Source organism: Sus scrofa, chromosome 6, assembly GCF_000003025.6.
Source record: "Sus scrofa isolate TJ Tabasco breed Duroc chromosome 6, Sscrofa11.1, whole genome shotgun sequence".
Lineage (NCBI taxonomy): Eukaryota > Metazoa > Chordata > Mammalia > Artiodactyla > Suidae > Sus > Sus scrofa.
Window position 1 is genome coordinate 152,343,870 of NC_010448.4, and position 14,493 is coordinate 152,358,362.

General features: G+C 42.9%; 1 protein-coding gene across 1 annotated transcript in view; it reads left to right on the top strand.

The window, feature by feature from the left end:
• LOC110261221 (cytochrome P450 2J2-like) overlaps positions 1-14,310 on the top strand; it is a 36,364-nt gene extending 22,054 nt beyond the window's left edge. The window contains exons 5-9 of the mRNA XM_021096564.1: positions 2,265-2,441; positions 4,706-4,847; positions 7,143-7,330; positions 10,507-10,645; positions 13,423-14,310. Of these exons, the coding sequence (XP_020952223.1) occupies positions 2,265-2,441; positions 4,706-4,847; positions 7,143-7,330; positions 10,507-10,645; positions 13,423-13,601 (825 nt within the window). The 3' untranslated portion in view covers positions 13,602-14,310. The remainder of the gene's footprint in view (positions 1-2,264; positions 2,442-4,705; positions 4,848-7,142; positions 7,331-10,506; positions 10,646-13,422) is intronic.

The window sequence follows — 14,493 nt, forward strand, 5'->3', positions numbered from 1 at the left end:
TCAGCTTTGAGTCCCTCCTTTCTATGTCCCTTCCTAGTCCACCATCTCCGTCCTCCTTCAGCAGTACCTTTCGGTACCTGACTGTCCCTCGGCGCATTGTTTTGAAAGTCACATGTTAGTTGCACTCCTTTCTTTATTTTGTGTCATTTCCATGTAGCAATATGCTCCTTCTGTTACTCTATTCACTATGGATGAACACATGGGGATTTCCAGTTTGGGGATGTTATGAATCAAGTTGTCATGAACATTCTTGTTTCATCCTTCATGTGGACACATCCACTCATCTCTGAAATGTACACCTGGATGTAAAAATACTTAAAGGTTTCCCAAGTGGTTGTACACCTTACTTGCCCATCCATACTTTTATATCAATCTTCTTAATTTGCAGGTTATAAATTTTTGGGGGTTCAGACCTCACCCCTTTTGTAGGTTCTGCCCTCTGCTTTTGTCCTGCTAGGCCTGTGAGTCTAACAAAACCTCTGCTCACCTTCTTGGACTCTCAGCCACTTTTCTGGATTTGGAAACCATTTCTAAGGGAAAGTCATCCCCAAGTGTTTTATTTATTCCTGACAAGCATCTTTGCCTGGAGCCTTATAGACCCATCACACCAACACTGATAAAGAAATTAGCATGACTCCTGGCACATTAAAGAAGCATAATGAATGTGAGCTATTATGATTATTGTCAAAGTTGCTTTTGAATAATTTTATTTATACTCGATTCTATTTGTGGTAGTCCCCATTCAGTAATTCCATTTTATTCCCTCCGATTAATAGAGAACCTAGAAAGTCATGAGAGTTCAGTGGGTATCCAGGTGTCTGTCCCCAGGGAACACAAATTCTTAGGAGAGATGGGGCAGTGAGGCAGGGGTAAGAAGCATTTCTTAGAGATCCAAAATAGATCAGGCACTTTGATGAGCAACTACACATACTTTATCTCAGTTAATTTTTACAACAGTCCTTTAGTGATGAAATGAAGCATCCAGATGTGTGCAGGCCAACATGGAAATGTGTGAGCAAATTCACATGGCGGTCACTGGCTCTGTGTTAGTGCTGTATGGGTCTCATGTCATTTGGTCATGAACATTGCCTGGGTTCCCATTAACAGGTTGTTTAAATAGTGACAAATCACTCATTATTACTACTATTATTATTCCTATTATCAGCAAAGTATTATAGTTAGAAAACAACAAAGCTAACAGTTAGACCCATGGCTGTTTCATTTTAAACTTGGGCAAATTTCTATTCTGTTATGCTGTCTATTTTCTACCAGATAATATTAGAGAAATATATTTTTTAAAAAACTGTTTATTTCAGTAAATGTGTCTTACTCACATGGAGATTACATCGTAATGGGAACAGACAAATGAATACATAGCTATGTTTAACACAGACTGATAGGTGGATAAATTGATAGATCAGTAGATCCATAGATGCATACGTTTTACACACACAAATATGCAAATACACACACACATTAGTGACAGTTGCCAAGAAAAATAAAACAAAATGTGAGTGTGGAAAGAGGGTGCCAGAGATACTGCTAATTATAGGATCATCAAGTAAGACAGGTCTAAATTGATGACATTTGAGCTGCACCTCAATGAAGGAAGGGCCTGGAGTTACACAGATTCCAAAGGAAGAGCATTTACATGGAAGGAACAGCAAATGCCAAAACCTAGCCAAGAGCATCCTTGATGTGACCCCTGAGGCCCATGGGGCTGGACTGGAGAGAGTAAGAGAGGGTGTGATGACTGAGAGTGATGGCAGAGGAGGTGACAGGAGTGGGAGGAGCCAGCTCACGTAGAGCTCCAGGACAGGAATGATATGAAATTTGTCTAAATGCCATGGAAAATCATTGAAGGCTGAGAACCAGAAAGGGAAAGATCTTATTAAACTGTTAAATGATCCCACTGGCAGCTCAGTGGAAAACAGACTGGGGAAGTGGTCAGGTATAGAATCAGGAAAACTGTGGGAGGCTTTACAGCATCCAAGTAAGAAAGTTGGTGGATTGTACAAGGACAACAAAGCACATATGATGAGAAATGGTGTAATATTGGTTATTTTTTAGATGGAGTGCTGGAAGGCTTTGCCAGAAGGGTAGGAAGAGGGTAAAGAAAGAGGAAGTGTCAAGGATGACTCCAAGGTTAAGTGTAAGCAAATAAAAGAGATGGAAAGAGAAGTTGATGCCTACTGTCTTTAAAAAGTATAAAACTAGCACCACCTTGTCTCTATGATTGTTTTTTTTTTTTTTTTCTCAATCAGTTCTACAATGTGTTTCCACGGATAATGAAATTCCTTCCTGGACCCCACCAAACCCTCTTCAGTAATTGGGAGAAACTGAAAATGTTTGTTGCTCGAATGATTGAAAATCACAGGACAGACTGGAATCCTGCTGAAGCAAGAGACTTCATTGATGCTTACCTCCAGGAAATAGAAAAGGTGAGGAAGCCAGAGTTGTTTCCTGAGTTTTGTTCTTTTTTTTTTTTCTTGCTTTTTAGGGCTGCACCCAAGGCATATGGAGGTTCCAAGGCTAGGGGTTGAATCAGAGCTACAGCTGCCAGCCTACACCCAGCCCCAGCCCCAGCCCCAGCAATGTGGGATCTGAGTCACATCCACAACCTACACTACAGCTCACAGCAATGCCAGATCCTTAACCCACTGAGCAAGGCCAGGAATTGAACCTGCATCCTCATGGATGTTAGTCAGATTCATTTCCACTGAGCCATGATGAGAGCTCCTAGAGTTTAATTCTTAAAGAGTAAATGAAGGTATTTTACTTTCTTATTGCTGCTGTAACAAATTACGGGGCTCGAAACCACACAAATTCATTCTCTTACAGATCTAGAGTTCAGAAGTCTGAAAGCAGTGTCACTAGGTTGAAGCCAAGTATTGTCAGGGCTGCTCCTCTTGGAGGCTCTAGGGCATAACCCATTGATTGACATTTCAACTTCTAGAGGCTGCTTGCACTCCTTGACTAATGGCCCTATCTTCCATCTTAAAGCCTTCAATGTACCATCATCTCTTTTTTCATCTTTACATCTCTTTATGACTGTCTTGTACCCTTCTCATAAAGACTCTTATGATTATATTGGGCTCATCTGGATAATCCAGGCTAGCTCATCTGGATAATCCAGGCTAATCTTCTTTCATCAAGATGATTACCTTTGGAGTTCCCATTGTGACTCAGTGGTAACAAACTCAACTAGTATCCATGAGGATGTGGGTTTGATCCCTGGTTTCGCTCAGTGTTTTAAGTATCCGGCATTGCCATGAACTGAGGTGTAGGTCACAGATGGGCTTGGATTCTGTGTTGCTGTGGCTGTGGCATAGGCTACTAGCTCCAATTTGACCCCTAGCCTGGGAACTTCTTTAAAAAAATATATAATTATATTGACAAAGTTCCTTCTGCAATATAATATTCATGGATTCCACAGATTAGGAACTGGACATCTATGTGGGTCATTTTTCAGCCAGCACAGGGGAGTAAAAATCGAGGCAATATTTCAGAGTGTAGGAATAGCATTAACTCAGAAATGATGAAACAATTAGAAATAAGGTTTGACATTTAAGATCATTTGCCTCAAGGCCTTGGCAAAGCCCAAATACTGCCTTTTTCATAGTCTCTTCTCTACCCTCTATCCTTGTCTGAAGGATCTTTACACAAAAGGAAAGAGAAGCAGTGTTTCCTATCACTTCAACCTGTGCCTGGGTTTCTACCCCTTCTCCCAGTTCTCCAGTGCAGAACAGAGGTAAAGCTGACTCAGATGCTAGAGTTTACCCTCACGTGGGAGGGACTTTGCCTTCCTCATCCCCATATCGTCCACTTTCCAAGATGATATAAAAGAAGCAGGAAAAAATGCCAAGTTGGATGTTTAGCCTTTACTGTAGTAACCCCTCTGCCTCAGAGTCATCAATTTTGACCCTCAGATTATTCATTCATTCTCCTGAAGTTTGCAAAATGGTAGATTTCTTTCCCTCTGCTCTCTTATTTCACCTTATTGACATAACATTCATAGGAGCATTGACTTCTCCTCTGAGGAAGACACATCACTTGCTGTAAGGCATGCAGGTGGGGGACCATCACAAAGGAATATGGATGCATTGAAGCTTCTAGAGGAAGGTGGTAGAACTGCTGCAGTGTCATGAGGAATGGCTGTTGGGATCAGAGAAGTTTAACCTAGAAAGAAAAAGATTAATGGGGTATGTGTGAATTTTTGTACTTTAGAGAAATTCTTTCTGGTATCAGTACAAAACTCTATTGAGGATTAGCTACATGCCCTTTCCATCTCATGTAATTCATTATGCCATCTTAAGGGTGAGTGCTGTTATTTCTATTTTATGGTCACTAAACTGAAATACAGAGAAGTTTAGTAGCTTTTTAAAATCATACAGATAGTGAATAATGTAGGAAATATTGGAAACCAAGGCTGTTTTTTCAGCATACTAGTAGAAACTCCCAAATTATGGAAGTTAAAAAGAAATAGTTGTTTCAGCTCTCATCCAGAAGATGTAACAAAAGCTTCCAGCACTTGGGGCAGGAGGATGCTAATGATGTTTCATTAATGAGTTTCTGCCTCCTGAAATGGCCAAAGAGAAAATCACTTCTCCTGGGGTCTCTCCTTCCACATTCTCTCTAGGATGACCCCCATGTGTTGTGAGTACCAAGATCCACCAAATAAACCAATCATCATTGTACTTTCTAGCATAAGGGTGATGCTACTTCAAGTTTCCATGAAGAAAACCTCATCTTCACCACCCTGGACCTCTTCTTTGCTGGAACTGAGACCACGTCAACAACACTGCGCTGGGGTCTGCTCTTCATGGCCATGTACCCAGAAATCCAAGGTGAGCATGTCAGTGGGTTGGTCTGAGCAGGTCAGAATGGGGCCTTCTGGAACACACTGCCCTGGACGTGGGGCCAGAAGCTAGCCTGGTAGGATGGAGAGGCAGGTAGGACAGTCACGGAGCCAGGTGGACTTGAGACCAGGCACCTTCTTCAGTTTTTCTGTCAGGATTATGATGGATCCATATAATACACATATAACAGAGAGTCTCTGCCCTCAAGAAACTCATAGTCCACAGGGGCAACAATGAAGTCCATTGACAATGCGGTGAGTTCCAGGAAATAGCTCCGTTCTGTTCACATATGAAACTTGGGCACAGTCTCCCTTCCTTTTGAGTTATGACTTCCATCACCCTGTGGACAGTGTTTGAACACCCTTGTCTGGTATATCACATCCTCTGATGTGCCTCTTTCTGCCTGTCCAGCCTCAAATCTTTCCACCCTGCATGGTGGCCTCATTAAATCACATGTCCTCTTCTTTGTGTTGTCCTTGTCTGTGCCTCTTGGCCATCGTATCTGCTCTTCCCTAGAAAGATAATACAAGATGTATTTCCATAATTTCTTTACACAGTTAACCACTGGGTATTCTTAAAGAATCAGCTCAAACACAACCTTTACTAAGACGTTTTCCCATTCTTCTAGGAAAGTACTAGCAGTTGCTTTCTCTAACGATGATCTAATGTACTTCCATTACTTTACTCATTATATATGTTTTAAATATTTTCCCCACAGGCTGTAGTACATTCCAAGACAGTGACTGTTATAGTCATTTTCCTTTCTCCAGGTTCCAGGACAGTTTAAGCACAAGAAGGATAAAATTTGTTTGGATACAGTTTTTCAAACTGTAGGTAACAGTTTATAATTAGGACATAATGTCAGTTTAGCGACTCAAGACCAATGTTTTGCCCTAAATTAAAAAAAAATCAGAGTGATTCCTATGTATTAAGAATGTCTTATATGTATGCATATTTTTCTTTATGTGTAGTAAGTCATGTTGTAAAATGTGTTTGCAACTGTGAATCATTGGGTATTTTTTAAGTTTAAAAGTCACTGAGTTAGATACAGGTCTGGCTTCTCTATTAGAGGTTTCAAAATAACAGTGGCTTAAAATGGTATAAAAAGTGGAAGCAGCTCAAGTGTCTATTGATCTATTGATAGATGAATGGATAAACAAAATGTGGAATGCCCTGGGACGGTATGCAGCCTTAAAAAGAAAAAATTCTGACACATGCTACAACATGCATGAACCCTGAGGATATTATGCCAAGTTCTACAATCCAAAAAAAGACATATACTATATGATTCTACATTTGTGACCAATGACTGAAGTGTGGAAATCATAGAAGGTGAAAGTGAAATGGTGGTTCTCAGAGCCTGAGGTTAGGGGGACATGGGGAGTTATGGTTTTAGATAGGGAGTTTCAGTGTTGCAATATAAAAAAGTTCTGGAGATTGGTTGCACAACAATGTGAATATACTTAACATTATTAAAATGAGTAAGATGATAAATTACATATTATATGTATTTGATCACAAGTTTTGAAGTTTTTAAATGGTTAGTTAAAAAAAAAAAGAAGTTTGTTTTTCTATCAAGTGAAAATATCTGGGCTGGACTCTGCAGACACCCCTTGGGTCTAAGCTCCTTCCAGTGAGTGCTCTGTTTCTAGAATGATACCCTTATAGGCACTCTTGGAGATGGTTTACCCCTGAGCCTGCCTTCCCGCCAGTAGGAAGGGAAGAAGGAGAAGGAGGCACACACCATCCTTTTAAGGTTCTAAACTTAGTCACAAGAGAATCTAGCAAAGGAGGCACACACCAACCTTTTAAGATTCCAAAATTAGTCACAAGAGAATCTAGCAAAGTGAGTCTTTAGCTGGGTATCCAGGTATAGGCTAAAATCTCTATGGCTGTAGAAAAAGAGGAAAACAGATATTGAGGCTATAATAGCAGGGGTTTTTGTTTGTTTGTTCGTTGGATGCTCCTCCAAATTAGTTCATGTAAATCCCAAAACATCCTAAAAATAAAACTATATTTATCCTTACTAATAAGAAGAGAAAATGGGGGCTCAAGGACTTTCAGAATCTTACAACCGTAATGTTGCCGAGCAAGAGTTTGCCACCAGATTTGTTGTAAACCAGGGCCTACTTTCCAAACTCACATCATCCGTGAGAAACTACAGTCTATAGAGCCTACTATAACTGCAACCATCACGATTCTGCTTTTTTTATGCTTTAGTTGAACCAGGCTCAAGAAAAGTTATAGACTAATAGAATAATAGAACCTCCTCTGCTTTTCCAGAGAAAGTACAAGCTGAGATTGATAGGGTGCTTGGCCAATCACAGCAGCCAAGCATAGCAGCTCGTGAGTGCATGCCCTACACCAACGCTGTCATCCATGAGGTCCAGAGAATGGGCAACATCATCCCCATGAACGTGCCCAGGGAGGCGGCAGAGGGTACCACCCTGGCTGGATACCACCTGCCCAAGGTAATTAGGGTCCTACTTGCAACCTCAGATCTCTAAGCTCATCTTTGTAAAAGGTGGAAATCTCAACTAGAAAAGTGACTTGTATTCTTGTCCTCAGGAATCACGTATGGAGAGAGAGAAAGATTATACCTGATAGAGTGCTAGGTTTGTTCTCTGTGTGTGATTTGAGAACATTATTTCAGCTAGATGTTAATAGGTGTTATGGAGGGGAAGGGGAATTCCTAGGTCAAATACGCTTAGGCAAAGCCTGGCTTTTCTTAGCTGTGAGGTTGCTCAGTGTTTTTACTACATTATGTGCCCTGTGAATCTTTCTTGGGATACAGCAGGCAGTAACTCTCAGTCAGACTTTGTCATAAGGTCTTTTCTTGGTCTTGGTAGAGCTTCTCACAGGACAGGAATCTGCGGGACTTAAGATAATTCTGCTTCACAATCCTAGGGAAATAGAATATTGAAATACGAAGGGGGATTTGAGACCAACTGACCCAATATCACATTAATGTTGGAGATTCTAGCATAATATCCCCACAGGTGTCCTCCAAGTTCTGACTTACATCCCGTGATGGAACTATCACCTCACGGAAACCAAGCCAAGTCTGAGCAGTACTAAGTATCAGTACTGGAGAGAAAGGAACCAGTGCTGATTAAGCAGTGATTATGTACCATGGACCATACAGGCTCTTTCAAAATGTCTTGATAAGTCCTCAGAATATCCTGTTATCCCCATATTCTGAGTATGGAAGCCAACTCTCAGGGAGTGATTTATCTTGCATTTAAGTTCTCCCAGCTACATAGTGACAAGCGTTGGGTTCCAGAAACAGAGCTGTTTTGATTCCCAGGCTCATCTTTTTTGTACTACAACATGTTCTCTTCACAGGAGTTGCTTTAATTTGGCTTTGAAAGAGTTTTCCTGCAATAGTTCTCACTCTGTCCCTGTTAAATTCCCTGTCCTCTCAAAGGACATCCTGCTCTCCTCTGCCCACCACTCAGAATCTTGGCAGGCAGCTCTCCTGTGCCCCCTAGTGTCCTCTCTCCACACTACACATTCACCCTTCCTGGGTTTTCTCACCACCTTGGTGAGCCTCTATGGATCCGCTCCAGTTTGTCTAAGTCCCTCTGTGTGTGGTGTACTGGGGATGATCTCAAGAGGCAGAACCAGAGGAGTGTCCCCATTTGACACCTCTTGGTCACCAAACCTGCAGATCCAGAAAAAGCAGCTTTTTCTGAAGTTATTGCATCAGCTAATTGAGCATCTTACTGATAAAATCTGAGGTATAGATGATTTTGTAGGTACTCCTTGCATTTTTTGGGGGAAATTCATGTAGCTCAAGGGAACCAGCCTACCTCAGCAGGCACTTTCCACCACAAATTTTTAACATCTGATTGAAGAATCATCCTGGGAACTGAGACATCTCATTGACTATATGTTGTAGAGGTTGGGAGCCATAGTTTTGATATGAAAAGTCCTAGTTCAAATTATGGTCCTACCTCCTCCCACCATTACTCTGGGCATCTTATTCAACCTCTCAGAGCTGCAATTCCTTTACCTGTAAATGTGCATTTAAACCTACCTTAGTGGTCGAGGTATAATGAGGTCATACACGTAGAACACAATCTAGTGCTTAGTATAGAAAGTGCTCAAAATAGCAGTTATTATTCTTTACTAATTCAACAGGTGTTCTTTAAGCACCAAAAATGTTCAGGTCTGGGAAACACAACTCTGAGTAAAATAATCACACAAGTTTATAATTATAAACCATGATAACTGCCCAAGGGGGAAAAAAGTCACTAGTTTCTGGAATGACGCAGGTTAGCTGCAATGGGGAGTGAGAGCAGGATGGGGCAGAGAAGGCTTCCAAAAGGAGATGACATTTGATCTGAGGATTAAAGGAGGCTTCAGAGTTACCTCAGTGACAAAGTGGGGAGGAAGGATATTCCAGCAAGGTCTACAGCATGTAAAGAGGCCTGAAAATGAGTGGGAACATGTGCCCTGTTTGAGAAGCCTGATGTAGTGGGAGTGAAGGCAGGAGGAGGGGCTCAGACAGGGCTCAGGTGGTGCAACTTTGATCTAAGGGAGATGGAGCTAATTGGAGATTATCCATCAAATTCTAGGTGTGGAGGGTGGATGGAGAATGACAAGAGTAAATCATGTTCAAAGTTCACTCTGGGGAGTTCCCATCGTGGCACAGTGGTTAACGAATCCGACTAGGAACCATGAGGTTGCGGGTTCGATCCCTGCCCTTGCTCAGTGGGTCAAGGTTCCGGCGTCGCCGTGAGCTGTGGTGTAGGTCGCAGACGCGGCTGGGATCCTGCGTTGCTGTGGCTCTGATGTAGGCTGGCAGCTACAGCTCCGATTAGACCCCTAGCCTGGGAACCTCCATATGCCGCGGGAGCGGCCCAAGAAATGGCAAAAAGACAAAAAAAAAAAAAAGTTCACTCTGTTTTCAGCACGTGCAGCACAATGGAAGGAGAAAGAGAGGACGTGGGACCTAGGCAACTATTACAGGCATAGAGGCAACCAAGGTAGTCGCCTAGACCAAGGCGGCAGTGGCGAACCTAAGTGGAGGTGACAGAATCAGGAAAAATTTCAAGTGAAATTGACCAGCTTCACTGAAGGCTTGAATGAAGGCAGCGTGAGGAATAGAGGGGACCTGAGTGGATAGTGTTTCCTTTCCCTGAATAGCCTGATTCTATAATTAAATCTTCTTTGGAATGTACTAGACAGTGGAGGGAAGAGAATGAGAGACAGAAATGAATGGGACGTATTTTAGCTTGTAAGGAGAAACAAAGACATAGGAGACATTTTTACCTTGGAAGAGCTGCCTTAGCTATCGCTTCCTGGAGAAGCTGGGTTGATTTTGGTACTGAAGTGTTAGTTCTCTCACTGATGCACACATGTTCCCTCCAGGTTCTACACTGACAGGTCCCTGTAGAGATCCACCCGAAGTCAAGAGTAATCACATCATTACCAGCAGACAATTCCAGTCCATCCTTGCCGGCTGTGCATGGCATAGAGCAGGGTCCTAGGGGTGGGGCTCTGAGGATGATGTGTTGGGGAGGTTGAGGGAGCTCAGGGAGGGTACTGTAGCCTTGGTGTAGGAGCCTAGAGTCTTCCCACCCCTCTACAAATGTGTGTTGTGTGGGTCAAGCCTTGCCTGGGTCTTTGCTGTGTTTTCCAGGGGACCATGGTTCTGACCAATCTGACTGCCCTGCACAGGGACCCAGCAGAGTGGACCACCCCAGACAGGTTCAATCCAGAGCATTTTCTGGAGAATGGGCAGTTTAAGAAACGGGAAGCTTTTCTGCCTTTCTCAATAGGTGAGTTGCAATAAATTGTGGTGTGGGAACCTGGAGTCCCGCTCTCAGCCCTTCCCCACTTTTTTCTCTGCTGTGTTTCCAAGGTCAACTGCAAAAAAAAAAAAAAAAAGCCAAAACCTAAAAGTTGAGAATTATATTTTATCCAGGGCATTGCCAATGACTAAACTCCAGGATGACAGCCTCTCCAATAGCTGTTAGGGACTGTTCCCAAGTGGTAAGGACATCCTCAGGGTATACAGAAGCTTTTTCTGAAAAAATAAATGTAGTCAAACATCAAAAAAAATTACTGCTAGTTACCAAGAAAATGAAAACCAACCACACAAAAAACCAAACCAAAACCCTCAGACATCTCAAATGAATGCTTTTAGTGCTTTTCTTTTTATGGCGAGATCCAAGAGCCTGGGCTCATTAAAATTATATTTTTATATGTATCCTAACACTTTAGGACCAGTATCCTTTTTTTTCTCCATCCTGACTTCCCCTCTCAGTGCAGCACCAGGGGCAGCTGCAGTGGCTGATGGCTGGAGGGAGGCCAACATTCACTATTACCAGAATGGCAGGGAAAGGTATTATTGCAGATGTATATTTTCTTAAGTTTTTCCTATTTGATCCAACAAAGCAACAGATAGCTTCATGAAAAGCAAGAGGCTGAATCTTCATTTTTCAAAAAAAATAAAAATAAAAATCATTTTGTGTTAGGAGGTAAGGTTAGGACATATTTTTCTTAAAAACTCTAGGTCAGTTCTCTCATTTTAGTAATAAGGGTAATTGACCTGTTTCATTAGTTATGCCCAGTCAGTGGAAGCACCAAGGATATGGCTCATGTTTTCTGTAATCCAGGCTGAAGATCTGAAGTTAATTGTCTCCATGATTTTATTTATTTGTTTTGATTTGCTTTTTAGGACCTCAGGTGCAGCATATGGAAGTTTCGAGGCCAGGGGTTGACCGGAGCTACAGCAGTCGGCCTACGCCACAGCCACAGCAAGGCAGGATCTGAGCTGTGTCTGCGACCCACGCCACAGCTCATGGCAACACTGGATCCTTAACCCACTGACCATAGAATCCATATCTTCATGAATACTAGTCAGGTTCATTACTGCTGAGCCACGATAGGAACCCCAGTCATCTCTATGATTTTAAAAGCAAATTCATAGTTTCTGTCTTCTTGGTATTCCTGCCCAGCCACATAACATAGTTAGTACAGAGGTTATTTTACATGTCTCACAAGTGAAAAGTGTTTATGTCTATAAGAATATAGGGTTTACTCATAGCCCAGAGTTGATGACTCATGTAACCAGTACTTAACCCTGGTTCCCGACGCTCTGGGTCCAGTTTTATCACAATATCTGGATTCTACTAAGAGAAACTTGAGTATTTACAATATAAATGATCTGGTATTATTTTAACAAAATTTCCTTATTGTACTATGTATGAGAGGGAAAGAAATGAGGATGAGGGTAAAAGCGATGATTAGACACAGGCTGCTGTGAAACAGGCAAAGAATAATATAAGAATGATGTAATTCTGAAGCATATTTACAAGTATTAATTACTTTGCAAATATTCTCCAATTTTATTTCCTCAACAACTTGTTAAAAACAGAGGACAAAATTGAGGTATACATGCATTATTTTCCAAGATTATTTCATTACATAGGAACATAGAAAGTAACACAACACACAGAAGTAACCACAGAGATAATCCTGTGACTGTGTGCAGGAGAATCCTTACAAGGACAGCGAGGAAATATGTCAAAACCTTAACAAGGGTTTTGTCTGCATTACTGTGTTTATAGTTTTCATGTTTTTTCCTTTCTGCAGTGAATATGTATCACTAGGGAGAAAGGAAGTTATTCAAACCCACACAAGAGCAACAGAGGCAGAGACCAGTGTGGGGAGTAGTAGCCCAAGTGGGGCAAGGAGGGCATTCAGGAAGGGGAGGGGGCAGCGGAGACCTGGAGTAGGGGTCAGAGCACAGCCTGATGAGAGGGGGGCTGCCCTGCAGGAGGGGCCATGGCAGGGAGGGTCGAAGTCGTTAAGGAGGGAACCTGACACAAGGAAGATAGATGCCTTGTACTTAGGAAACCTTGTCCTGACATTGACTTGCTTATACTTTGCAACAGTTTTAGGAATTGAAAAACTTAACACACATATTTGGTCTTGGTCTGCTTTTTTTTTTTTTTTTTTTTTTTGTCTTTTTAGGGCCGCACCCACAGCATATGGAGGTGTGGGGTCTAACCGGAGCTGTAGCCACCAGCCTACACCACAGCCACAGCCACGTCAGATCTGAGCCGCATCTGCGCCCTACACCATGGTTCATAGCAACACCCGATCCTTGACCCACTGAGTGAGGCCAGGGATCAAACCCTCAGCCTCATGGTTCCTAGTCAGATTCGTTTTTGCTTCGCCACAGTGGGAACCCTTGTTTTTGTCTGCTTTTGTCTTTATTGTTTGCTAATTGGTTTTGGAAAGACTTTAGGCTGAATGCCCCTCTCCAGTCAATCTAGGCCCCTCCCTTCCTTCATCTACACCCTGAACCTTCACACCTGTGCCTCACCTGCCTGCCCCTGAGGGCTCTGGAGTGTGTGATTGTGGGTTGATGCTTTCTGGGCTTGGGTGAACCCAGGTGGTTGGGATCTAACAAGCCGAGTCCATAAAGCCCCAGGCCCAGCAGGCCCGCCCCAGGCTCGGGCTTTGCCAGACATGGTAGAAGATCTCAGTCCTTGCTGGGCACAGACACCACCAGGAAGGTAACTCCTCTTACGCTTTTGTCTTGCAGGAAAGCGGGCGTGCCTTGGAGAACAGCTGGCCAGGACTGAGCTGTTCGTTTTCTTTACTTCCCTTTTACAAAAATTCTCCTTCAGGCCTCCAGACAATGAGAAGCTGAGCCTCAAGTTCAGAATGGGCCTGACCCTCTCCCCAGTCACCTACCGCATCTGTGCTGTTCCCAGGGCATGAGGTTGTGGGAGGGGGAGGGGAAGGAAAGCAGGAAGAATGGGCACCTCCCCCAAGGCAGGGGCTCCTGCTCAGAAGTGAGGGGACAGCATCAAGTGCCTCTGAGCACAGGTCCTAGGAACTGCACTCAGAGGAACCTGGGTCCAAACCCCAGCTTTGCCACCTCCAGTGTGGCCCTGGGCAAATCAGTTAAGATGTATGTGAGTCATTTGCCTTTTCATCTGGGAGATTTGAAGAGGATCATGATTGCTTCTGTAAAGGAAGAACTGCTTTAAAAATCAGAGGAAATAATGGACTTGAAGTGGTTTGGAAACCATAAAGCTCATTATAAAGTCGTACCTGTGATCTGCCTCCTTCTCTGCCTTCTTCCTTAGGTGGGGATTTGCTTCTAGCCTGTTGAGATGGTCTGGGTCAAAGTGGTACCAGTTGGTCAATAAGAGTTAGAAGTGGGACCCTGGGTCGTCAGCCTCAGAGGTTGGCCACAAAGAATGTCAATCTTGGTAGCACTGTTTAGGCTTCTGCTTCTGCCTCAGATAACCCCCCAGGAAGGTGGCTGGGCAGGTAGTGTCCTGATTTATAGGCAGGTTTCTATGGAAAAGCAGTTTCTCTTGTTCTCCTAAAGACCCAGGACCTTGGCCTTGGACCCAGGACCAAGGACAAGGTGACCTGGAAAGCATGTATAGGGAACAAATGTGGAAATATATTCTATCTTTAAGGTGCCTCCTTACCTTAAATCCCCTCTCATGCATTTATTCTCAAGCCCCATATTGGAGTTAACAGCAGGTGGGTGTGATCTTTTCTCAAAAATTGATTGCCCCCTTTTGATGGACAAGCTTTCCAAGCCTAAAGTCAACAGAGCCATGGTAGAATACTTTATAGCAGGAACCAGAAATGC